Genomic DNA, 24,506 nt, shown 5'->3' with positions numbered 1-24,506 from the left:
GTGCACCTAGTAAGATGGACTGACGTGTCTTTTCTCCATTCTAGCTTCTCGTAGAGGTATTTCGGGCGATTGCAGATGACCACTTTATGGGTAATATTAGCCAGATGCAACAGTCGGCGTCCGGACATTTTTAATATATTGTACTTGTTGTAGTACGGAGTAATGTGTTCCCGCCTTGGTATGTTAAAACAAAAGCGCATACAAGCATTTTGCACACGTTGTATGGCCCGCTGCGTCTTAATCAACAATCTGGGTCCGTAAACTGCGTCACAGTAGTTGAACCGAGACAGTATCAATGAATCCACCAGCCTTAGCCTGACGCTCTCTGTCAGAAAGCACCTCACATGGTACAGGACTTTTAGCCGATAGAACGCATTTCTAATAGCCGTGTTGACGTGATCCACAAAGCGCAGTTCACTATCCATTTGCAGACCCAGATTTTTTGCTGCATATACCTTTTCTAAAATTTTGTTACGAAGTTTTACTTGCGGTCTATGACTTTCAATTCTTTCTCGTTGCCTTCTAGTACCTATGATCATATACTTGCACTTTGTTGGATTCAAAATTAAATTGTTCTTCTTCGCCCATTCTTCGATGGTCTGCAAATCTTCGTTAATGTGGGCCAATGCCATGTCTGTGTCTCTGGGATTAAAAGAGTAATATAATTGTGTATCATCAGCGTACAAATGGAGGTTGCAGTATTTAATTTGCTTCTGTAGGTCTGCTGTATAAATTGCGAATAATATAGGGCTCAATATACACCCCTGAGGGGTTCCTCGTGGCACGTTTTGAGTATTTGACGCAATCGTCATTCCTTCTTCATTTACACACTCCACAAATTGTTTTCTATTTGAGAGAAAGGAAGAAAACCATTGGCACGTATTTGCGGTAAATCCATAGTACGACAACTTTGCAATTAACAGTTTTTTATTTATACAGTCGAAAGCCCTCGAGAAGTCAAGCAAAATGAGAATACTTCCCTTCCCCTCGTCGCTAGCGGATAGGAGATCGTCAGTTACATGACACAGAGCTGTCGCGGTACTGAACCCTTTTCGAAATCCCGACTGTATATCTGGAAGAATATGCTTTTCTTCTATAAATTCCGTTACTTGGCTGCAAACTAACCTTTCTAGGACTTTCGATAAGGTAGGTAGGATGCTAATGGGACGTAAATCTTTATACTCCAGTACTCCGGGTGATTTTGGTAGCGGCTTTACTTTGGCTAATTTCCATAGCTCAGGGAAGGTGAGTGATTCTATTGATTTATTTATTATAATTTTAATGATTTTAAAAGTTACAGGTAAAGTCATACGGATCATTTCCATCGTCAATTTGTCGTGTCCGGCTGCATTGGTCTTGATCATTGATAAAATCTTAAGTATTTGGTTGTCAGTTGGTGCTTTAAGCGTGAAGTTGTTTTCAGGATTAAATTTGTTTGTTTCGAAGTAAGCTAAGGTGTTAATATCACAATCTGCACTACCCGGTAAGTCAAGGAAAAAACTGTTTATTTTATTTGGGTCATTTAAATTATGAGGGATGTCTGGAAGCACAGTAAATCTATGCCAAATTTCACCGAGATACGTTTAGCCGTTCTGGAGATACCTTCTAACAAACATCCATCCATCTAAACTTTCGCTTTCATAACATTAGTAACTAGTAAGGTGAAATCAGTTTAATAACATATATTATTATGTTAGTACCACACATATGATTACTAAAATCCGATAGTTAAAAGCTTGAAAGCTTTAATCTTTGCAAGGGACCGCAATAATCGTGGATAATCCTTTCGCTGAGTAGACAGATGTAATTACAGTGTACACTTGTAAGAAGCCCTACCACTGAAAGCCGTGCTGTCGCGAATAGGGTGGAATGCGGAAATCACTAGAACAATAGAACAAACATACCGGAAAATGGTTAATGCGATTTTACTATCTACTTAGTACATTTTTCTACACGAAAATACAGAAGAAAAATTATTAAAAATCGTTGACAATTTATTCAATCATCGTGGCAAAGGACTGGTTAGTTTGGTTAACCGAAATAAGTAGATGAAAAACAGTAATGCTGCATTTTCTTCTTTTGTTTCTTGAAACATCTTTTATAATGTCTCTCCCAAGAATAGTTAAACTATCTTTTTCTTACAATTAATTCCCATAACCTTGAATTTTTGAGCGATTTTTTTTAACATTTAGACATTGACTTTTGTGCCAGACTGCTACTATTTCGCACTTTTCTGTATTATTACTGTTCAATCATATATCACTGTCGGATACACTTGGTAAAGTATTCACTTTGGCAAGGTAACGAGGGAACTTTGAAAGGTAGCATTTTTCATATATATGTATGAAGGTTCCAACTATGCGGTATAATCCATCAATAATGAAAATATGCTTTTGCTTTTCTCGTGCTACGAAATTATTATAAGGTTCAAATAATAAATAAGGATATAAGTTATAAATAAATAGAGTTTAAATAAATATCAAAATGTAAAATAAATAATTATTTTTTCTATCTACTAAACGCATGGGTTAATATTACCAAATAATTTTTTTATTATTAAGACACTTGAGACCATAGAATATTTTTCATAAATTATACCTCGTATTGCGTAAAGCAACTTTTCTTTTTATCCTAAGCGAAGTTTTTTTTCTTATGTGTTCCCCCTAAAAAAGGGAAATCTAATTTAACTTTGGAATGAAACCAGTATGGCCACTAAATGGTTGTGTGCTAATATAACTATATATAACTATATAGTTAAGTACATATATTAAATAAGGACTATAGGAAAAAAGCATATTGGACACTTTGTTTTTTTTTATATTCTAATTTAACTATTACTTACGTACAACTTTACTTTGTTAAATGTAAAACATTTCACAAGTAAAGATAGCGAAAGGGTTACCCTAAAATAACACCACTAACACGAAAAAAAAATTACATTTCTTTTTCTAACAATGAGATAACTTTCAAGTTCGGATTATCGTACAAACAAAAAGGTTCTTGTAAATTGCTTTAGGGATTTCGTTTTAAGAGAAACTTAGGTTCTTGTAATAAAAGCAGGCTTTGTTTTTCTACATGAGATAAAAAAGCAAACCATGATTGGTTAAGAAGCAAACGTGTAAAGGAAGTTAACGAAGTTTTTAAAATTTATTGAATCGTATATATAAAACATTTGAAAACTTTGAATTTTAAAAGAACGAACGAATTACACAAAGATATATATAGATACAGCAATTTGAAAGAAAAAAGTCCTTAATTACTCTACCGAATACAATTTAATAGTACAAAAATACGTGTGAATTTTGATTATCAAAACGGTGGTAAACAATAAAAGGATGTGGTAATTAAGTCGTCTTGTTTCGAATAGTTTGAAGTATAAAAAGTTTTAAATACGTTCAAAACTCCTTAAAGTATTTTCCTATATTAATGCTTTAGTTGACTTTGGTAGCAATACATTCTATAGAGATTCTGCGCAAATTTTGCACAACAGTTCTGTTATCCCTGTCATATGTTTTGGGGTGATTCCCGTCGGGTCAATCGGCCCACCGATCGAACAACCCAATAGGTTTTATCTATTGTGCCGATTCGGTGGGAAAAAATCCCATTGTGAAACACTCATATTTTCGGCCGCAGCAACTAGTGATAGTACAGTTTAGTAGCGTCAATTCTAATCAGATTGCATAGCTCTATATATATTAAAAAGTACTTTTGGACCAACATGTAACACTTTCACACGTATTATAATATAAATGTAATGCTTTAGCATGGTGTATAACGACGCGACGTCAGTCTAACAACTTGCAGAATGATTTCCTTGATGTAGAGCATTCATTATGCTTTCAGGGAAGTTATTATCATATGCAATAATATTATTACTTTCCATAAAATAACAAACAAAACAAGATATGAAAAAAAAATGATTGTAAGCCTCTACATGTTTTCTACCAGCACAAATTTTCCACATTATACTTACGGTGTTCCGTCTTATTAATGAGGAAACTGGAGATTTAATTTAACTTAACTTACTACGTTTCTGTAAGTAATTGTGAACCTAAATAGAAATGTAAAAATGATAATATCAGCTGTCGCCCGCGACTCCGTTCGAATAAAAAAAAATAATAAGTAGCCTATATGTTCTTCCAGACTTTGCCAAATTTAATCAAGATCTAAACATTCGCATTTATAATATTAGTATGATTACCTACTTTGTTATAAAAGAAATAGAGTGAACAATAATTCTAAGTAAGTAGGCAAACATACAGCACAATATAAAAAATTCCGAGATACATGGTATGGTAAACAACCACGTATGTATTTACCTCGCCATGTACGTAAAGAAAGAAAACAACAGTAGGTAATCTCGCTGACGTTGCTGTGAATCTCAAATGAAAATGTGCTTTTTTTTCTTTTACTGTTGTGTTTGAATATACGTATTCTAAAGTCGGAAAGAGAAGAAACAACCTAAAAATAATTGCTACGAGTAGTAAGATAAAATTTGTCGAATATGATCTAAATTCTAAACAATATGGTTAGTACTGTTGCTAAAAAGATATACTAAAACCGCTGCATGTTATTTTTTGGTATATTTTCTTGATAATCTATACAAAGGGAAATTTTCGGACAATAGATTTATAAATAAAATGAAAAGGACACATTGTAAGAAAAAGTCAAATGTAGAGCTGGCATTTTGCCATAGTCTATGTGTTATCTCTGTTCATGGTTAAGTTATGTACTTCTTTCGATAACAAGTATAACTTAGTCACGAACTAAAATATAGAAAAATTTCATGCGTATTTTTGCCTGCGCGCACTTTACTTGTTAAAATAGTTGTTATAAAACTTGTTAAACAAGTATTTGAATAAATAATACGATTAGAACATGCTACAAAGTGACCTTTAAATTAAAGAGTAATCAAATTAATTATGACTCATTTAGAAAAAAAAAACAAATATCTCTGATATTTAATGAAATCAAATAACAAATAAAGTTTTATTTTCGGGGCTATGAAATCTACAATTTTTTTTAACTTTGCGTGATGTAAAAGATTAAAAATTTCTTTCTTATTTTCCCTTGAATAGAGATCTAGCATCATATATTAAGATCAGATCAGACAAACGGATGTAATACGTTTTTTCGCCGACAACGCCGTTTGAAATTACAAGATAAACGCCTTTTTATTTTAGGTTTTTCTCGACACACTATTAGAATTTATAGTTGTTGATTCTTTTAAAACATTCAAAAAATTTAAACAATAATTATTCATTTTTTCTGCTTTTCTATGAACCAAAATACAAATACAGAAATGGCATAAAACACGCATTAAATATTTTAAACACGATCCTCACATTAGAGGAAATTCATTGCTTTACCTAGAAAATAGAAACATACTGGATAGACACTAGTTTATATAAACAAAGTAAGGCAGAGCTGTTAGAATACTATTGTATTATAACACCATCAAAACAATACCATATTAATTAAATCCATATACCAACCTTTGTTATGGTATCTAACCAAAAACAAACTAAGCTTCATGAGTCCTGTGACTAGGCAATATTCACGACACATTGACCAAACGCGTGCGCACGCGTCGGCCACTCTGCGCGCGATCACAAACAACACTATGCTCTTCATCTACATCTCCGGTGATCAAGATACCGCTACAGCGACAAATACAACAACGGTATCGATTATACGGATCATCAACTTGATTACTATCGATGTACATCGGTTATACATAATCGATTCGATTATTAAACATAGATACCGTCTTTGATAATAATAATGACTTCTTGTAATGTCAGGTTCGAGACGATGTAAATTGACTATTCGATTAAGGTAATTCGGTCGTTTTGTTTACAATTCCCACTATTTGTAACAAAATGGGATGATTGGTCTCAAATATCGTTTTGGATCTTTCTTGTAAATACTAAGATAAAAGAAAACCGGGACACGATACAAGTGTACCATCCGTTAGAAGCGAATGTCGATTTAATTTTATTCCTCTTAATTAAAACGTTCATTAATAAAAACTTACTTCACCTCAATATCATCTAAGTCGTACACATGCTCGAATAACTTTGAAACATGACATAACTTTAAGTGGCATCCGGTGTGAAAAAAGTAGAATGTGTCCGAACGAGCGAGCATCTCGCGTGCCGATACTATAATTGAGGAATTACCGTGGAATCCGAAACATTGGATACTACGTCGCACACGACAGCAAGCGCCTCCGCTAACACCCACACTACTGTCCTGGTCAGACATAACCTCAATTCACAAACACTGAAATAAGTCACCAATATCCTTTTATCACTAACGTAAAACCAAAAAAATGAGGTTCAACATTTATCGCACGATATGTCCCGTCAACCGCGACCGTCTCTCTGACAACGAGAGTCGAATTTATCGATGAGATAAAAAACGGAGCTAAACGAGATGATTCCGATAACTCGCATTTAACACTTAGATGCTCGAAATTTCACATTGATAAAACATTTACAAGAAAAAAACTACTATGATGTTAACTTATACCCGAATTAGCTTAGCGTAAAAATTATACGATTTTAATGCCAACATAAATGAGGCCAACAAGCGAATTGCAAACAGACTGGAACGATCACTGCGTTTTTAACAAGACCATCTCCGATATATTTACTAGAGTAATGGACAAACAAATGTTATTGTGACAAAACATAATTGGTATGTTATTGTAATCAATAAATAATGAATGTGAAATAATTAAAAACAAACATCAATGTATCGAACGTCGTGATAATATGTAAAAACATTTCTCTTGTGGTATTTTTTCTTATAAATAATCCGACATTTCTCAAAGAAACAATTAATATTGCTAGATTACAATGAGTAGGAAGTTTACAAAATCATGTTAACAAAGTAAAGAGTATTTATATTATGAAATGTAAAATAAATAGGCATTGTAGAAAAGTGTGAAATAACAAACATAGAAGCGATAGAGTGATGAAAATAATCGAGCATTGTCTTAAACACTCAACTAGGAAACTAAAATATTAAAGGTGAATATTTTATTAGATTACATACCAATAACAATAAGTGATATCTGACCTATATTTAGAAACTAACGACTCCGTTATCGTTCAAGTTGAAGGTTCACCAATCTGTACGATGTGAATTTATTAAGGGAAGAGTGGGTGTGACTACAGATTCAGCGAATGTTATCATATAAAAAGACATTACTTTATACAGAAACTGCAAACGAGGGGCTCGAAGGTAAGGGTACCCAAGTTAAGGGTAACTAGACCATACGGCATTCGCTTTAAAAAAAACATAAAATGTTACCTAGGTAGTAGAGTTCAGTTTAATGGTGTTATTGCAGATGAATAAACAAATCACTGCCTATTGAATGGAAGTATATTTGAATCTTTATACGTCTACAAAAATAGTTGTAGTAATTATTAGATTAAATACCATTGACATTTAAAAGCCGTAGCCTCATCTATTTATTATAACAGTACAGAAAAGAACGAATTACTAACAGGCTTTCTAATTTTTAAATACAACTTTAACAGCAAAGCAATATGATAATGCAAACAGAGTTGTTTGCACGAAAAGTTCATTGACCTACATTCCTTATAAACTTATTTGAAATGGTAAAAGTATTACGGGGGCAAACATTTTTCAGAGGGAAATAAGCATTTACTGCATTGCCCACCGGGCACAAAGGAAATGAAGAATGCTGGTAATAAACTTTATAACCTACTTTAGGTAGTAAACTTTATATTACTAACGTGAATATTACGAGCATTGAAGCGTATAATGTACTAAAAGCTTTTTGTAGTGTAGAAATATTTATGTACAACAATATTTAATGAAAATACCCTTACAGATTTATATGCCAAAATGGAGGGATGGATAACGTTTCGCTTTAATCGATTGCTCCCAATTATTTCATTTCTAATGTATATTATTACGTCTTAAGTTATAATACACTTACATTTGCCCGCGACTCTCCGCGAGGAATTAAAAAAGCTGAATTAGTAGCCTATGTGTTCTTCCACAATTTCATTGAGATTCGTTGAACCTTTTTGGAGATCCATATTATTGTAGTAAGATTCCTTTTCTAATGTTTTACAACATAATATATTGTATCTCTCGGGTTGAATTCAAAGTAGACATGAGCTTATAAAATCTTTGAATAGTTTTAAGTTGCCAAAATTGTGGCAAACCTGTACTATAAGCATCATAGCATTGCCGTTTCTTTATTAAGTTTTAGTATAATAACTCAAAAGGAAGATAGTAAAATTTTGTTTACGTTTTACATCTGTTCTCACTGACCTTACTATAGTTACCCCAGAAGACCAAACAATTGCCCTGGTATAAGGTTTAATTTACTCAACATAAATGTTTATTTATAAAAGATGTTTTGTTATGGTAATACCAGACCTTCCGCAACATTCATTGTTTATAACTAGTAGAAGGTCTCGACTTGTAAATACTCGTATACCGGGAAATACTTGAAAGCTAAGCAGAGTTATGTAAAGTGTAAATATCGATGTTTAATTTTATGTCGCCTGCCAGTTACACTTTAAAAATGTTTCAAATAGTATATATTCTACTTTGGACTAGGACTTCCTGCTATGTACTTTAACGTGAAAGCAACTGATGCATGCTGGCTGGTAAAGGATACTTTTTTATGTAATACCCCGCTGACGAAGTCGCGGGCGACCGCTTGTATTATAGTATAAACTTTCATCGAGTTTTAATTAAAAGAAAGCAAACATTCTTGTAACACTGTGTCTAACTCTATCTTAACGGGTCATAAAAGTCAGAGCAAAACGTGAAAGCAGATAAAACGCAGCCTATGCAATAAAATTGAAACGAATTGGAGCTAAACAATGTATCGAAAAATGTAACGTCCTCCTGGAATATCTCATTTTGTTGACATTAATGTCAAAAATACTAGCTGTAGTACCAAATAAACCGACAATCTAGTCAAGGTTAAGGAAGTCCTCGACTACAGAACGGCGAGGAAGAGATCTTTCTAGCTGTTTGTGACGCTTTCACTGCAAAACAAAAGCCTGTAGTCTAGACGATTTGTAAATTAAATAAAAGTATAAAGTAACATCAGTAAATGTAACATAAAAACCATGGTTATAAGTACAAGTGTCTTGCTGTTGAATGTCTAAAACTTAATAAATCATATACTATATTTGATATGCTTGAATGGCCTTGTGAGATCCGGTGCGGTAGGAGTCGCAGACAAACGCCGGCGTCACCCGTACTATTGTCTCTGCGACCTTCTACCTTATGTGGAGGACGTCAATACTAGTGTCTAGATTCTATAGACAAGTAATACAAACAAGAATTTTAAGGGTTTATGGACGGGAGTGTAAGAAGTGATACAATTCTTCGTAAACCAAAGAATGCTAAGATTCACTTGCAGCATAAATTGAAACATAACCTTGAACTGCAAGTATATTATCGCTGACGGGTTTCTTTTTGTCTGCTGCTATCGCCTTATGAATCCACTCGACCGATAAACCGGCTTTTTGATCTCCAGATTTGGCTTGGTGTCTTATAATAAAAATAGTAGAGACCAACCATACTGATTCGTTGGCCCTTCAGCTATCTGTTAAATATCGATAATAAATGTTAACTCAATCACTTTAAATTGAAGCGAAATTATTCTTCGGTTTCAGCTTTACGCCACTAAAATAATTTTTCTTTTTGCAAAAAGTATAACTACAAGAATGAATAAGTGTAACAACCTTTGAACCAAGTTACACATCTGTACCTAACGGTAATTACACTAATTGGAGAATGTTTCTGCAATGAGACGTCGCTTCAAAAGGAGCTTAGTGTTAAGACATTACAGAGAATAACATTTTATGTACAAAAACAAAAGATCTTGTTATCGAGTGACGGATAAACAAAGAGTATTGTTATTCCAGTTGCACGTCCAAACAAAGAGGTTTATTTTTACAAATTCACATGCGAGTATCAAAGATGTCAAACTGCTACTCTGTAAAAGCATTTAAAAGTAAATATTTATAGGGGAGATGAGAGAAAACGTTAAGACGGTATCCCGAATATAATTGCGGTCCAGCTATAATAGTGCATAAAGCGAAATAAACCCTGGGGAAGAAGCAAAAAAATCTGAACCGAATAAAGATAAAGACGTACTCAGAGATATATTCAATGGTTACTCAAAGACCTTGAGAGTATCTTAACATACTAAAATTCATGGATATAACTTAACGACTTCGGTAGTTAGATGACATTTCTTAATCGTTAACAGTGTTACAAAATTATTTTCGAATATAAAAGAGAATTCGTTAACATAGTCATAGTCAAGTTACCATGATAAATATTACCAGAGTCTTCTTTTGACACAAAAGTTGTTTGTAATCATCTCGTCTCAGTTGCAATGAATAAAAAGCGTGTGAAATTAAAAAGAATCTAGATTTGAATAGTTACATAAGCGCAAACAAAGACGCCGCAGTTACGGACGTTGTTGCATTTTACAAAATAATTTCTCATATAATAAAATAACCGTGTAATTAATCTCGTTAATTTATTGAAAGACATTGCCACTGATCGCCATTGCGTCTGCCTTAAATCTGTTAAAGTCAGATCGAATTCGATTAATAAATTATGACAAAGCTACAAAATCATCATGGAAATGTTTTAGAAATATTTCAGGCCACCTTCATATATATATATATATTTTTTGTTAAGTTGGTTCAAAAGTTTGAGTTTTAAAATTTTATTTAATACTTCCGAGTTTTTCGCACAATAATGCCGCTATATCGCTATTACAGTTTGGATCCATTTACTTTTGAAGACACGTTAGCTTCCTTCAAGCGGTAGCGTTCTTCAAAAGGATCTACTGGTCCTTACTTTAATGCAGTTCGCAATCCATTCGAGTGCACATTTGTACCTCTTGTTGACATAGTTTATGTTCAAGTACTGAGCCATAAACAAGAGGCAGAGTAATGAGTGTGGAGGGCGAAAACATGCACACTTTTTACAAACTGATTTAATATTAATAGCAAAGTAAATTAGTTTTTAGGTTGCTCTCTTGAGATGCCCATAATATAAAATTACGTTTAGGGACAGATATTTTATTAATGCTTACAACTCTGAATAGTTATTTGGGTTACCACCTTTAATTTTTTTTATAAATTTGAGCAGGTAAAAAGGAACTACCGTACCGTTACGAAACCCAAGCTACAAAGAGAAGAGATATAATAAAATAAGTTACAAAGAAAACTTCTATAACAACAAACAATTATTACATAATATTATTGTCTTTATAATTAAGGTTTGTGTATGGAACTTTTTAACTGTAGTTATGTAAAAATAAGGCAAGAAATTTTAAGCTAAAGCTTAAAGCTATTGTATTTCGTAAGGCTAGTCGCGGTAACCTAATATCAAATTATTGGTAACAGGCTGACAGGTATCGTCTTCCTGTAATAACACGTTTTGTAGTTTAGTTTATACTAGAACATCGTTATAGTATAAACATTAATAGAAGTAAGAGAAAAACTGCAATATTAATTCACTGTGGCAACACGTGGCTCAAACAGATAACGAGTAGAACATAATCGCAGCGTGTTTCTTATCAACTCATTATGATTCCCCGTGTGACGATAACTTTATCACAGCTTATAAGTTCGAGGGCAAAACCAACAGACATAAATATTAAGGGCTTAATCATAAAAAATTTCAACAGCGTTTCAATTACATTTTAGCTTAAGCATATGTCAACCATTTCGTCATTAGATATTTAACATACCAGAAATCATGATTATTGAAATATGATTATGGGTAAGCTTCCGAAATGCGATCTTGAAAATAACAAATTACTGTGAACAAGTAACACATACTCTTTTACAACCACTTTGAGGTCCATAATATCAATCACCGGCGGTCAGAGTTAAAACATGTGTTTAAGTAAACAGTGTCTAACGTTATTTTTGGAGGTTAATACCTCAGAAATATACTTTATGTCCATGTGACTAAAGTATTAAAGAAGTAATAAACCTTCATACATCCCTAATACTTTTTACGCACAAAACACAAAACAATTTCATTTCGCATGCTTTCAATTTTACTTCGGCGGTGTGAAAAGTAAAATCCATCAAAACACGAACATCTCTAGCACGCACTGTGCATACGAAATGAAATTTGTCACTTATTTACATTCTAAATTGATAAGCGAGATAAGAAAATGAAAGATAGCTAGAGGAGAATATTTTTTGGGATCTTACATTAAAAGGAAAAATAAGTATTAAAATAACAGAGAAATAAATTGTTTATTTTGGTAATAATAATAATTAAATAGCACGTGCTAAGCAAATGGTTTTAATGGTTTTCTTGAATAAATATTATACATAACTTTTCCTTATATTGTTTCTCTAGTTTTCCAATACATATAACAAGTCTTTATAAGTATGTACATAATGCACGCAGAGTGCATATCTATTTTGCACATCTTATTATTTATATTTATTGTAGAGTTCTATCTCCCGCGTAGTCGCTAATAATACGAACGTGATGTGTTTACATTGTATGATTATATGTATCTATGTACATAGATTAGCACAATGCATCTATGTTTGTAGAGCTTCTAGTATACAATGAAGGTTAAAAATCACTCAACCTTAACAATACATTTTTATACGATTCCAAAGTTTAATTTGATGCGAAACTTTATTAAGCTGATAAAAGTGCCTAAATAAAACTGAAAATATATGTCTTAATTTTCCTACTTATTATCGTAAATAAATGAATTAAAGGACATAATATAATCGAAAGTGCTTAACCTTTAATTGATATACATAAATAAACAATACTATTTACTATACCTCGACCAAAAAATATTTCCAATTTGTTGGGCACTTCAAAACGTATTTTCATTTCACAAAATTATGTTTTCCACAGAGCCACAACACTTCGATTTCCAAACTGACAGCGGGTTTATTGAAAAAAAAAAAGCAAAAATGTTGGCGCGCCGTCACGATTGAATGGCGCGGGTGTGCTCCGGTGACAGAGCGCGTACTGAGCTTGCCAACGGGATGCTCCCGCCGCGCCGGCCTACATCGAGAACTGATCGCGCCGAGATGTGATGTAATCTGCATGTGACGAAAGGAACGCAGCGATTAGAACTGTTTTGATGAGACGTCAGAGTACAACGCCGGCTGTTACGTAGCATTTACATAATAATGTCTTCTGCGGTCGTTATCGAGTTGGGTACGAAAAGGGCGGCAAAAAATATTCCTTACTTAAACAACATCTTTAAAATAATACACGGAGGAATATTTGTTGGTACAAGTTTGACAACATAATGCTACAATTTCATTTGTTTGTGAAATATTTTTTCTTACCTGGGTATAATTTTTTTTATTTACTTTTCTAATTCGAGCGAATTTTTTATTCGAGCATTCTTTTATTATTTTAGCGTAAACTGCGAAAAAATCCATGTTCAAATTGGAAAATATTAATGAACTTAGGAAAAGCTACAAACTAATTCGTCCGCTTCTTAGAAATAAACATGCAAACATGAAAACAAAAATTCGCATCAATCTAGCTTGTGGAATGTCAGTACCGAGAGATAGTTATTTTTCATAAACTTGATCTAGGGCAAATGTTGTGCTATGAATATCGCTATTCATTTTATTGGTATATAGTAAGATATGTTATAGGCAAAAATTTGATATGTACACTAACAATTAATATTAAGGACAGGTTAAATAATAGTTTAACTGTACGTACGATGCAAATAAGTGTTACTGCAGCCATTTTTAAATTCGAAATTAGAATTCAAACACATGACCATGTTCTAAAGACGGATACAAAAAAATAATTAGTTCAGTCTACTTAGTATATCTATTAAATTTTCCTGTTTATAAGTATGAAATATCTTCGTTTAGTGATCCATTAATCTATGTTTGTAGAACTATTAGCACATAAACATGGCACGTTATGTTAGTGCCATTGTCTTCGGTTTATAGCGCTGACTGTATTCAATTGTGCTACGGTCGTTGTGGAGAATATAAAAAGTCAACGCTATTCAATACTGAGGATACAGGACATGGACATGAACTATTCGTTCTATTGAATAGAAACGAGCAAAGATTAGAAATGAGTGTTAATAAATATATTAGGTATAATCTGTACCTACCCATAGCTTACGAGACTTTAAATGATTGCACATTACTTTAAGATGTACAAACACAGATTATTGAAAAATTTTGTACTATTTTGATTCTACTAATAGTCTGTACGTTCTTTTAAAACTTTTCCCGTATCAGAATTTTCCTAAGAAATTAGAATTTCTTGGCAATATCATTATAACATACATATAAATTTCTAACCTAAAGGTTTTCAGTGCAAATTCCGATAAAATCCGTTGTTATCGCAATGTAAGGTATGGAGGATTGGCGTTCCGGATCTAAACGCTTATCGATCATCGTTCACAGAGATATTTCATCTCTGGCATATCAGATTAAACTATAAAAGAGTATCAATATGTTAAAAATGTTATTTATTATTCATTAATTATTAAGTACTTTTGGCCATTGTAATTTTGAAATGTAATTCAAAAAGCAATCCATTAATTGATTTAGGATAGTAATGAAATACATGCGAAGCCAAAATGTGTGTTCATTGTAACTGGCACCCTGCAATTCTTCAATCCGTAATCCACCTACGACGTACGTACTTAAGTTAATGTGTTTGGATTTAAACCGGCAACGCGTCCAGACGGTCAAACAGGTTTATTGTTCAGACACGATGTATGAACATATGTAGAAATACATGCATATACACTTCTAGAAGTCTGTTAATAGTCGTACTTACTTAATTTAAATATTTTTTATTTAATATTAAGATTTGTGTATTTCAGGATTTTTTATTTTATATATTGCCAGTGCTTGCATGGAATATCAGATCTATAATCAATTTAAGCGCTCTTTTAGCTAATATCAATATTAAAAAGTTAACCGTCCTTCTTTTAAAAAAGGAATGTAAGAGAAGGAAGGAAAGGGACAATGTGCGAGGACAAAAGCGGCGGCGGTTGATGGCTCGTGGCTCGCATACCAATCATACTCGCCCGTGCGCCACCGGCGGGCTGAGACGACATATGCTTTTATCAACTTTAATAGACAATATTGTTTTATTTAATCATTCTATTAATATAAAGCTCCCACTTTTATTCCTAGTGTTTCAGGCATTTGAAACGGTAACAATTTTCAGTAAAACATTTAATAGACAATGTATTCTTTTATTTAATCATGGATACTAGTTTAAAAATTAAATAAATGATAGTTACAATATACATCCATTTAGGAAAATCTGACATATATCAAATATGTAAACTATCAATCCGGTTTCCGGCCTCAACAAACTCTAATCCACTTGATCTTCAATCGAGCATGATCTAAATTCTTAAATAGTTGATTAAAGTAGCATCAGCAAACAAGGTTTAATGAAGATTGCGACTGATGTAGGGCAAACGGGTATAAGTAGGTATCAACTCGGACAACGCGCGTCCGTGTTAAAGATGGCCACTCTATAACACAAAGAATTGTGAAGTGCTGAGAAAAATGACGCTGATCGCCCTTTAAAATAAGTTGTTGTAAACTTTTCTAATACATAACTAAAAGGACAAAAAAATGAAGTCTTAACCCTATATCGTTCAGTTAATTTGCCGAGTGTTTACATTTTACCTAGGCAAATTACAAACGAGCAGCGTTTATACTTTATAGCAGCGGACATTAAAACTTCGAGAAGTTGTTCAGGAGCCCTGTCTCGCTTCATTTAAATGCGAAATTAATACGTCGTATTTTTACGTAACACACAAATAAGATATTCGCGTGAAAGCTTGCGAAAGTTTTTGTAGCGAATCAAAATATTTTTTTATAACTTATACGTGCTCATTACTAAGAATGGTTTTAAAAGACAAAAATTTGCGAGTTCGTTTACTTCAAATAGCTTGGGGACAACGTTATTATCTTAAAAATTCAAATAATATTATGGTACTAGTTGTCGCTCGCGACTCCGTACGCGCGGCGTTTAAAAAAAACCTTAATTAGTAGCCTATGTGTTCTTCGAGACTATACTCTACATCTGTGCTAAATTTCATCAAGATTCTTTACGCCGTTCCAGAGATACCTTCAAACAAACATCCATCTAAACATTCGCATTTATAACATTAGTAAGATAGAAAAAAATAATGGTAACATTAAATTAAGTTACATGCCTAGGAAATATAATAACATAAAACGTTCAGCTAAAATTTGCTTGTAACATTTTTTTGGAAACTAATTTTATCCGCTAAGGACATTTACTTTTATTGATTTGTCATTGCGAGAAAAGTCTCAGTTCAGGAATGAGTAGATGATATAAAGTAGTGGTCATTATAAATAAGAATCTAACAAGGTCATCAATTAGATGTGCTTCGTTCTTACAATCGATTGAAATAGGATTTTGGTGCTTCAATACAATCGTTATTTATTTGATGTGAACATGTTTACGTCAGTTTTAATTTAAATAATGTAGTAGTAATATAATACCAACCGTCATCCGTAATCAACAATTTTTTCTTACGTTGCAATTAAATTTAACACGATTATGCGATAAAATTATTTATGACCCAAAAAAATTAGACATGCACTATAATTAATTTCTATTAAATAAACCCTTATAACTCACCGCTTAAGATACGCTTGCGCTTGCTACAGCACTTCCAAAACTTCATGTCATATGTTGTGAGGTCAGCGATAGGATGTCACCGCGGCGGCCGTCGACTCAAGTGGTCATCGTCAAACTGAGTGTCGACGAAACAATGTCTTTTGTTTACAAATGATCGACGCGCTGAATTAAATTAAACTGTCGAGTGAGTGTCGGGCGATCGGCGAGCGGTAGACTGCAGATGTGAGTGCGACGAACGTACACCCCCGACGGACAGTCTCCGGCTCAGCACCGGCCGTTAATTGAACGAGGATGGCGTGGGTGCAACCACATCACTTCATCATCTTAATTTTATAGCGAACTAGCTTGCACTCACTGCTTCGCTCGTTTTTATACCTTATACTTTCTTTTTTAATCCCGGTCTCAATCTACGGATATTGGTTGTTATTCGCGATATAAAGCACTTGGTCCGTTGCAAAATCTTGAATGCTGTGATATCACTTAGGACTTAAAGGGTTGATGAATTTGTTCAATGTAGGATTTATAGGATTCTTTATTTTGATTTAACAAAAAGGCACATACTAGCGTAAAAAACTTTATTTTCTATCACATGATGTCTTCCTACGTACGATATTGATCTTGGTACATACCATATAGATGCCAATTTAAATGCTTAGGGCAAATCGCTACGAACCGGAGCTATATTTTGTTTGTCCTGTGCATTTGAAAATACAATATGAACGACAATAATTTACACTGGTTAAATAACCACAAAAAAAGCATATTCAGAACTATTTTCCTTAATATTCACTTCAACTTTAATTTATCTTTCAAGGATGTTGTTTACATTTATTGCACTATAAAAATACATAGATAAGCATAATTTCTAGGCACATTCCTGCACTCTCTATTAATAAAATATGATTACACACTTATTATGTACTTGTATAAATTACAATATTACGTCCTTCTTAATTAGGAAGAAAAGGATAAAGATGGTTTATAAAATATTTGTATGAAAATATGCAATTGAAAATTTAAAGTACACAATGTTCAAATTAACGATGTCAAAGACAATAGTAATGTATTTAACTTGTTTTTTTTTTTTTAATTCTTGACAGCTAAATACATAAAACATAATTCATTTGGGTATTGTTTGGGACTAAAGTGTATCAAATCATCCTGTTTTCTTCATACATTTAAATCCTGATCTAATACTTATAAAGTAAAACATGACTTTTACATTTCTTCAATTATTAACTTCATTTAATATAAAAATGTGATATTCATTGTGTTAAAATAAATCATTAACCTACAATTATGTTTAAACAATTACCAAATCAAACATTATGTTTGGGAACATTTCATATACCACACACTATGTAATGCTTCCTTCCAATATATATGTACTTTGATATATTGTATGTATCATTATACAACAATTTTTATTCAATCTATGAACACAGCATCATTAACCCTTTAACCGCCAGAGTCGGATTAATCCGACCAATGTTATCGTGTCCATTTCGCCTAGGTCGTATATATCCGACAAAATAGCTGTGTTTGTTTTTAGTGGCTTTTCCGACTCGTCATGTTTTATATTGCCTTAAACATGTTATTATATGAAGATTTAATACATAAAGCAATCATTTGTAATGTCGTACACTTTTGGTTCGTACTAAAAAGCCATATTAAGAAGTAAGAAGTTCGGTGAAATAACTGATAATATTCTCTTGTAATTTCATTAGTGCCAAACGCCCGCGTCGGAGAAATCCGACACTAGTGTTGGGACATTATTCAAAGAGTAACATGTAAAAAAAAATGTACATCAAAGCAGTTCTCTTAATATTGACTTATTCAGAGAACAACAAATAAATTAATTACTAATAAATATTTATTTACAATAGTTCTACATAGTTTTATTGAATTCTTCTGAAAATAAGCAAATAAGTTGTCAAATGTCGACAACTGCAGGCTGATTAGGAAATAAACGTACGACTGAATTATTATGTAAGTTTGTTATTGTATATATTTGTTATTGGGAAATTAAAAGAAGATTTCTGGACTGATTTTATATTGAGAATTAATAAATCATTAACAATATTTAATGGCTTTGCATTCAATTCTTTCTACTACCAAAAGTAAAAAAAATGTTGCCCTGGATTTAAGCACAGATTTATAATTAACATCGCGCTGCAACAAATTTCGATATTATTTATCGATATTTTAATAGGTAAACTACATACAACCCTCTTTGTAGTAGGTATTTTTTTCTGTTGTATCGAGCTGGGCGCTGGGGGCACGGCAGCTGATAAAATGCCAAGCGGTTAAAGGGTTAACCACAATTAATGATTTAATTTAAATTTCAAAAGAAACATCATCAGTCATCAAATTCTAAGATCTTACATCTTAATTTTGTTGTAAAACCAACCTTAGCCCTTTAAAATATAAATCATTTCAATCGGGCTCAAATTAATTTTAAAATTCATTAAGATTCTTCATTGATATAGTTTGTAAGAAATCAAAGAAAATTCAATTCGATAGCAAATTAGTATCTTTTCAATAGAAAACTATTGAACTATTGTTCACACTTTATTGTAAAACAAACACCAAAAATTTAAAAAAATCACACATCTAAACCTACATGATAACTATAATCTTACACTCTCTAAAAATTAAATATATGAACTAATTTAACTTCAGACTGCATATTGACGACTATTAGTTAAATAAACACCAGTTAACAATCATGTCTTTCTAACATAGGAATATTCAAAATTCATTCACTACGAAATTTTGATATGTATAAAATATAAAAATAGCTTCCTAACTGCGACATACATAGTTTATTTATTGCAGTCCCTTAGCGTACAATCTTGTACATATTTTAACACTAAGGGATTTGTAAGTGTGGTAATAAGGTAAACATTTTAAATTTGCTTAATTCACTCTCTGAATAACTAATTCAAACACTTTTTCAAAACATTTTTATGTCTTATGTACCCATCGTACTTAAAGGCACTGCTTTCATTTCGTAAATGGATACAGTCAAACCTGAATGAGCAAGTCAATGTCCAGTCCCGATGGAAGACCTTCATAAGCGAGACACTATGGTAAGCAAGAAACCTCTAAATGCGAGACAAATATCTCGGTCCCCTGTACTATCGATTATTCTGGTTCGACTGTAATTTCATCCGTATTTTTTTAAATCAAAGGAGAAACGTGATGTTTAATGTGATATTTATTAGTAATCACTAACCATAAAGTAACTTTAGCAAGAAATTAGACAAATTTCAATGTTTGTATAATTTTGATCCTAACATTAAAAACTTTTTGCTTTCTTATTAACACTCTTCTGTGATACACTTTTATGATTAATTTCCATATATGAAAACATATTGTATTTAAGATAAACAGGACTGGAAAAAACCTCAAGCACTAAAATGTTGATTCTACCCCTAAAGCAGACAATCTGGGAACCCACAAAAACACAATAAAAAGTACACTATAATAAAGAAATTAAACTAATTACTAAAATATACCTGAAGGCGGGATTAATGATTCATAAAATTGCAGTATTTCTTCACACATAACATGACAGATTATCCAAACGTTAACTTATGTTAAAGTTATAAAGTCATAAGCCTATAAAATATACTACATAGCTACTGCTAATGTAAATTGTGTAAATATTATTAAATTTATACTTACAGATACTTCAGTTTTCATAAACCAATACTGAAAAGGTGTTAAACCTAAGTATCTACTAGCTTATTGCCAAAGTTACATGTGGCTAATAAAAAAATATTTCTCATGCCACAAAATTTGTAGCTATAAGACAATGCAATGTCTTAGTTGCATTGCTTTTTATCTCATTACGTTTTCAAAGATGAAATGTTTTGGTGTCAATGTCTGTACCAGGCTCCTTGTACACGTGTTTGGAAATGTGACACTGGTGTAACAAGGTAAGCCTGCTGAGGCTGCTGCACAACAGCAAGAGGTATGACTTGCTGAGCCATCTCCACCGGCTGCCCGCTATCCTCGGACACTCCCAGAGGCTGTACACAGTGCTGTTGTGAAACTTGTTGAACACCACCCACTTGTTGAGTCAATACTTGTTGGTGTTGGCTCACTTGTGGCACCAACATCTGCTGTTGCATTGTTTGTTGTTGTTGCGGTTGCTGCTGATGTATAACAACATGGGGGCCTTGATTTTGCATCTGTTGATGTTGTTGCACTTGCACCTGTTGAACTTGTTGCTGTTGTTGGTGTTGTACTTGTTGTTGCTGCTGCTGTTGTTGTTGTTGTTGCTGTTGTTGTTGCTGCTGCTGTTGCTGCTGTTGTTGTTGGGCTTCTTGTTGAGCTTGTTGCTCCCTCTCCATATCCTCTTTCTTCTTTGCTTCCATTGCTGCCTTTTTAGCTTCAGCCTTCTCCTTCTCCTGCTGTATCCTAATAGGGTCTTTGTTTTTATCATATGACATACACTTACCGCTGCGGAAAGGCACCATATCTTTTGGCATCTCCTGCTTCTTGGTCGCAAACTTAACTTGAGGAAATTGATCTTTCATGAATGCTCTGAAAGTCGAGTAGCCCATAAGCTTCACACCGGGTTCCAAAATTTCTCCATATTCTTTGTATGCTTCAAATAAGTGCTTCCTTGAATCGCCTTGTATTATAACTGTTTTGCTTGTTTTCTTGCCTCCCTCCCCTGATGGCTGTACATCTTTCGGTGAGCTTGCATGTTGCTTTAAATATTCCTTCAGGAAGTTAGTAGCATGTTTATATATGTCTAATGTGAAAGTGTTATATGGCTTCTTACCAACATTACCATGTATCCGGGGTGCCACTCCATGCGTCATTACATGTTGTCTAATCCGCTTGAGCTGATAATGTGTAACATTTTCCAAATATAAAAAAGCTTCTAAACAAACCTTTCTCCCTTGATAAACATAGCATGCCCTTAATCTCCTCCTGACTTTGTGCCGAGATGTTTCAGCAGGATTTGCCAAGCTTGCCATTGTAATGCCCATCAGATACATGTCATGCTCACTTTTTGTCAACTCTGCAATATTTAGTCTGTGCCGATACACAGCTTCAGGATTCAACCCTCTGTAGCAATTATCTTTGCAGTCACAGCCACGTTTCAGTCTTTCTTTGACCTGTAATAGAATATAGAAAGTCAAATTAGAATTGTATTTCCTGGCAATAATTGTCTATTTAAAATAATATTTATTTTTTATTTTCGTTTCAAGTAATTTATTACTCAAAAATAAATGAAACTATTTTCAATTAATATAATAAAATATGCAATCACCTGTGCAGGATTATCTTCCAATTTGTTATCAAAAACGTCCTCATCACTATCTGATTCTGCCATTTTTTTCTTTCTCTTAACAGCAACTTTCTTTTCAACCTTTGGTTTTGTGTCAACATCCATGTCCCCAGTTTCACCATCAACATTTGGTTCAAATTCAATACTGTATGTTCCCTGCATCGCTTGCAGATTACCATCCCCATTTTCCACTTGTATTGTATGCCCTTGCCAAAGCACCTGAAATTATTGTAAATTGGAACAATTAGTAAAATGTTTGAAAAGATATATTATTTTTACATAAATGCAAATAATATACCTGTTCTTGATGTCCATTGTAAGTATGTTGTTGCAAACCTTGTGCTGTACTCAGTTCAAAGACTGAATGTTGTCCCATGACTGGTGTGTGCCATTGGGCACTTTCGCCGTACTCGCCTCCACCATTTTGATCGGCCGGAATGGAAACAATTATCGCTTCCTTGCTGTCAACACTACGACGCTCCACGGATAACAGAGAGTGCAGCACCTCACTGGCTTCCTTTTCTGCCGGATTTACCACCTCCATCTTCTCGTAGGACATAATAGTCCGCTCGAACTACACTACAACCGACCGCTCATGTCAAATCACATGTATCTATCTACTTACATACGTGTATGTACAATAAGCAATGAGAGATGGCCAACCCGCCTCGAATGCTAAGCTAAATCTTACATCCCTACGAAATGTGCAAGAAAACCGCGATAACTTTTCAAATTCATGTAAATAAACATAACAAAAATCGCGCAATTATTAACCTTAATCGCGTTTTTTAAGTTTCATTATCGCATAGCGGATCGAACTCCCGTGGAATATTGGGCCATATAGTCATACCAGAGAAAGAATAAAACTCACCTTTTTCCAGTAAAATCTGAAGCTGTGATGCTTTTAATTATATTCCCACGATTATATGATGATAGTAAATTATTTTCAATCACTCCATTTTCATATTATAGTCATGATTAAAGAGAAATGCACAAATATTTCACAGAATTCACGGAAGCAATATGGCGTTACACTTTCCGTGAATAAAATCGGAGGACGCCGTAGAACATGTCATTAGTACAGTGCGCATTCACCAGGCGGCGCTGAAGTCGAAGTTTCCGCAACGAACGCATCGCGTTAAAAAGGCGCGAACATTCAAATAAAATAAGCCGCGTCATTTTAGTTCAAAACACAGAAAATATTTTATATGGTAAACTAGCTTTTACCCGCGACTCCGTCCGCGCGGAATAAAAAAAAAAAAAACGGGGTAAAAATTATCCTATGTCCTATTCCTGGTTCTAAGCTACCTGCCCACCAATTTTCAGTCAAATCGATTCAGCCGTTCTTGAGTTATAAATGGTGTAACTAACACAACTTTCTTTTATATATATAGATATATTATCAAATAATTATTAATAAACATAACCGGGCTCATATAGGTTCAATTTTCGACTCTCAAACTCGAAAATTCATTCAAGATGTACCGATGATCTGGTAATGGATGATTGATGTACGAGCTATTATTGTTTGTAAATTTTGTATTGCTTGTATTTATTGATGATCACATGAAACGCCTCCTCTATGTTTCTATGACATTTATTTTATCACTTACAAAGCAGTCGACAATCGATAGTCTTCGAAAGCAGCTTTATGCACTAGTATGGCCTCCTGTACCTACGCGATAGGTCGTTTAAGCATCACATTTAAAATAATGATTCTGGATTTTTAATTTAGATAGATCTGTATTACATAAATCGCACTCATAAATATAATTCTGGTGACAATAATCGTGTCTATCTATGTAATGCCTTTGGTTAACCCTTAAAGACAGTAGAATCTTACTAATATAAAATAAAAAATGTGACATGTTGTCGGACTTTACTGAATGCGTTTATAAATGGCAAGTACCATGGGCTAAAATTAAGACTGAAGTTTAAACATACCGCAAGCCCAATATGAATATGTACATAGCGATACAAATCTGTTTCAGAAAAATCCAACACGTAATCAGATGAAAGATGCGTACATCACGAGGGTCGGCAGTGACGTGGAACGCACGGACGTTCAACTGTTATTTGTTGCCGTGTTGTTATTTAAAACATATTTTTTTCATTAAGAGTTTTAATGTAATGATGTATATTACGTGGATTGAAACTTTCGTCTATGAAAAGGATGTATTAATTCATAACATTTATTTGACATCTTTCTAGATTTAGCGAGATAAAAATGATGGAAAGTACTTTTGTGTATTTCGGTTGTTGGCGGGAATTGCCTTTAATCGTTTGATGATGAAAAAAGGTTCCCAAAAACGCTGCCATATAGGTATAGTAATAAATCTTGCTGTATTTAATAGCGATGGTTTATGCATTAAGTCAGTTGTTATGAAGGTCGTATAAACAGTGACATGCGGTGATATTAGATTATGCTAATTGGAGAGCATCTTCTGCGTAGAATTAATCTTCGCAGATATACCTATGTTAAAAAAAGTAATATGTA

At 33.4% G+C, this 24,506-nt stretch overlaps 2 protein-coding genes across 8 annotated transcripts in view; both read right to left on the bottom strand.

Annotated features, from left to right (window-relative positions):
* LOC106714434 (guanine nucleotide exchange factor DBS-like) overlaps nt 1-24,506 on the bottom strand; it is an 81,304-nt gene that overhangs the window by 55,327 nt on the left and 1,471 nt on the right. Inside the window, exon 1 of one of the 6 annotated variants that reach the window (XM_045680585.1) lies at nt 16,699-16,962. The exons of 3 other annotated variants lie outside the window; for them this stretch is intronic. In XM_045680585.1, coding sequence (XP_045536541.1) covers nt 16,699-16,744 — 46 coding nt within the window. In that variant the 5' untranslated portion in view covers nt 16,745-16,962. Of the gene's footprint in view, nt 1-5,495; nt 5,605-12,851; nt 13,140-16,698; nt 16,963-24,506 lie in introns of those variants that run through there. 2 more of the 6 variants (XM_045680580.1, XM_045680577.1) reach the window with 2 other exon arrangements.
* On the bottom strand, nt 19,389-23,078 carry LOC106716910. Of its 2 annotated transcripts, none has more exons than XM_014510567.2 (4): nt 22,881-23,078; nt 22,308-22,588; nt 21,992-22,228; nt 19,389-21,836 (listed from the first exon to the last, which is right to left on the bottom strand). In XM_014510567.2, the coding sequence occupies exons 2-4, from the start codon at nt 22,566-22,568 to the stop codon at nt 20,583-20,585; spliced, it is 1,752 nt and encodes a 583-aa protein (XP_014366053.2). In that variant the 5' UTR covers nt 22,569-22,588; nt 22,881-23,078; the 3' UTR covers nt 19,389-20,582. The 2 variants fall into 2 exon arrangements, with proteins under 2 accessions (XP_014366053.2, XP_045536562.1); XM_045680606.1 differs by having other exon boundaries at nt 22,308-22,583.

The sequence above is a fragment of the Papilio machaon genome, chromosome 2, assembly GCF_912999745.1.
Source record: "Papilio machaon chromosome 2, ilPapMach1.1, whole genome shotgun sequence".
NCBI classification, from domain to species: Eukaryota; Metazoa; Arthropoda; class Insecta; order Lepidoptera; family Papilionidae; genus Papilio; species Papilio machaon.
Note: the sequence above shows the minus strand (reverse complement) of the source record. Positions and strands in the feature narration are given on the sequence as shown.

Coding starts and splice junctions, on each gene's coding strand:
- LOC106716910 (XM_014510567.2), bottom strand. CDS start 22,568: ATGTCCTACGAGAAGATGGAGGTGGTAAATCCGGCAGAAAAGGAAGCC. Junction 22,229..22,307: donor ACAATGGACATCAAGAACAG/GTATATTATTTG, acceptor CAATAATTTCAG/GTGCTTTGGCAAGGGCATAC. Junction 21,837..21,991: donor TGGAAGATAATCCTGCACAG/GTGATTGCATAT, acceptor ATTCTATTACAG/GTCAAAGAAAGACTGAAACG.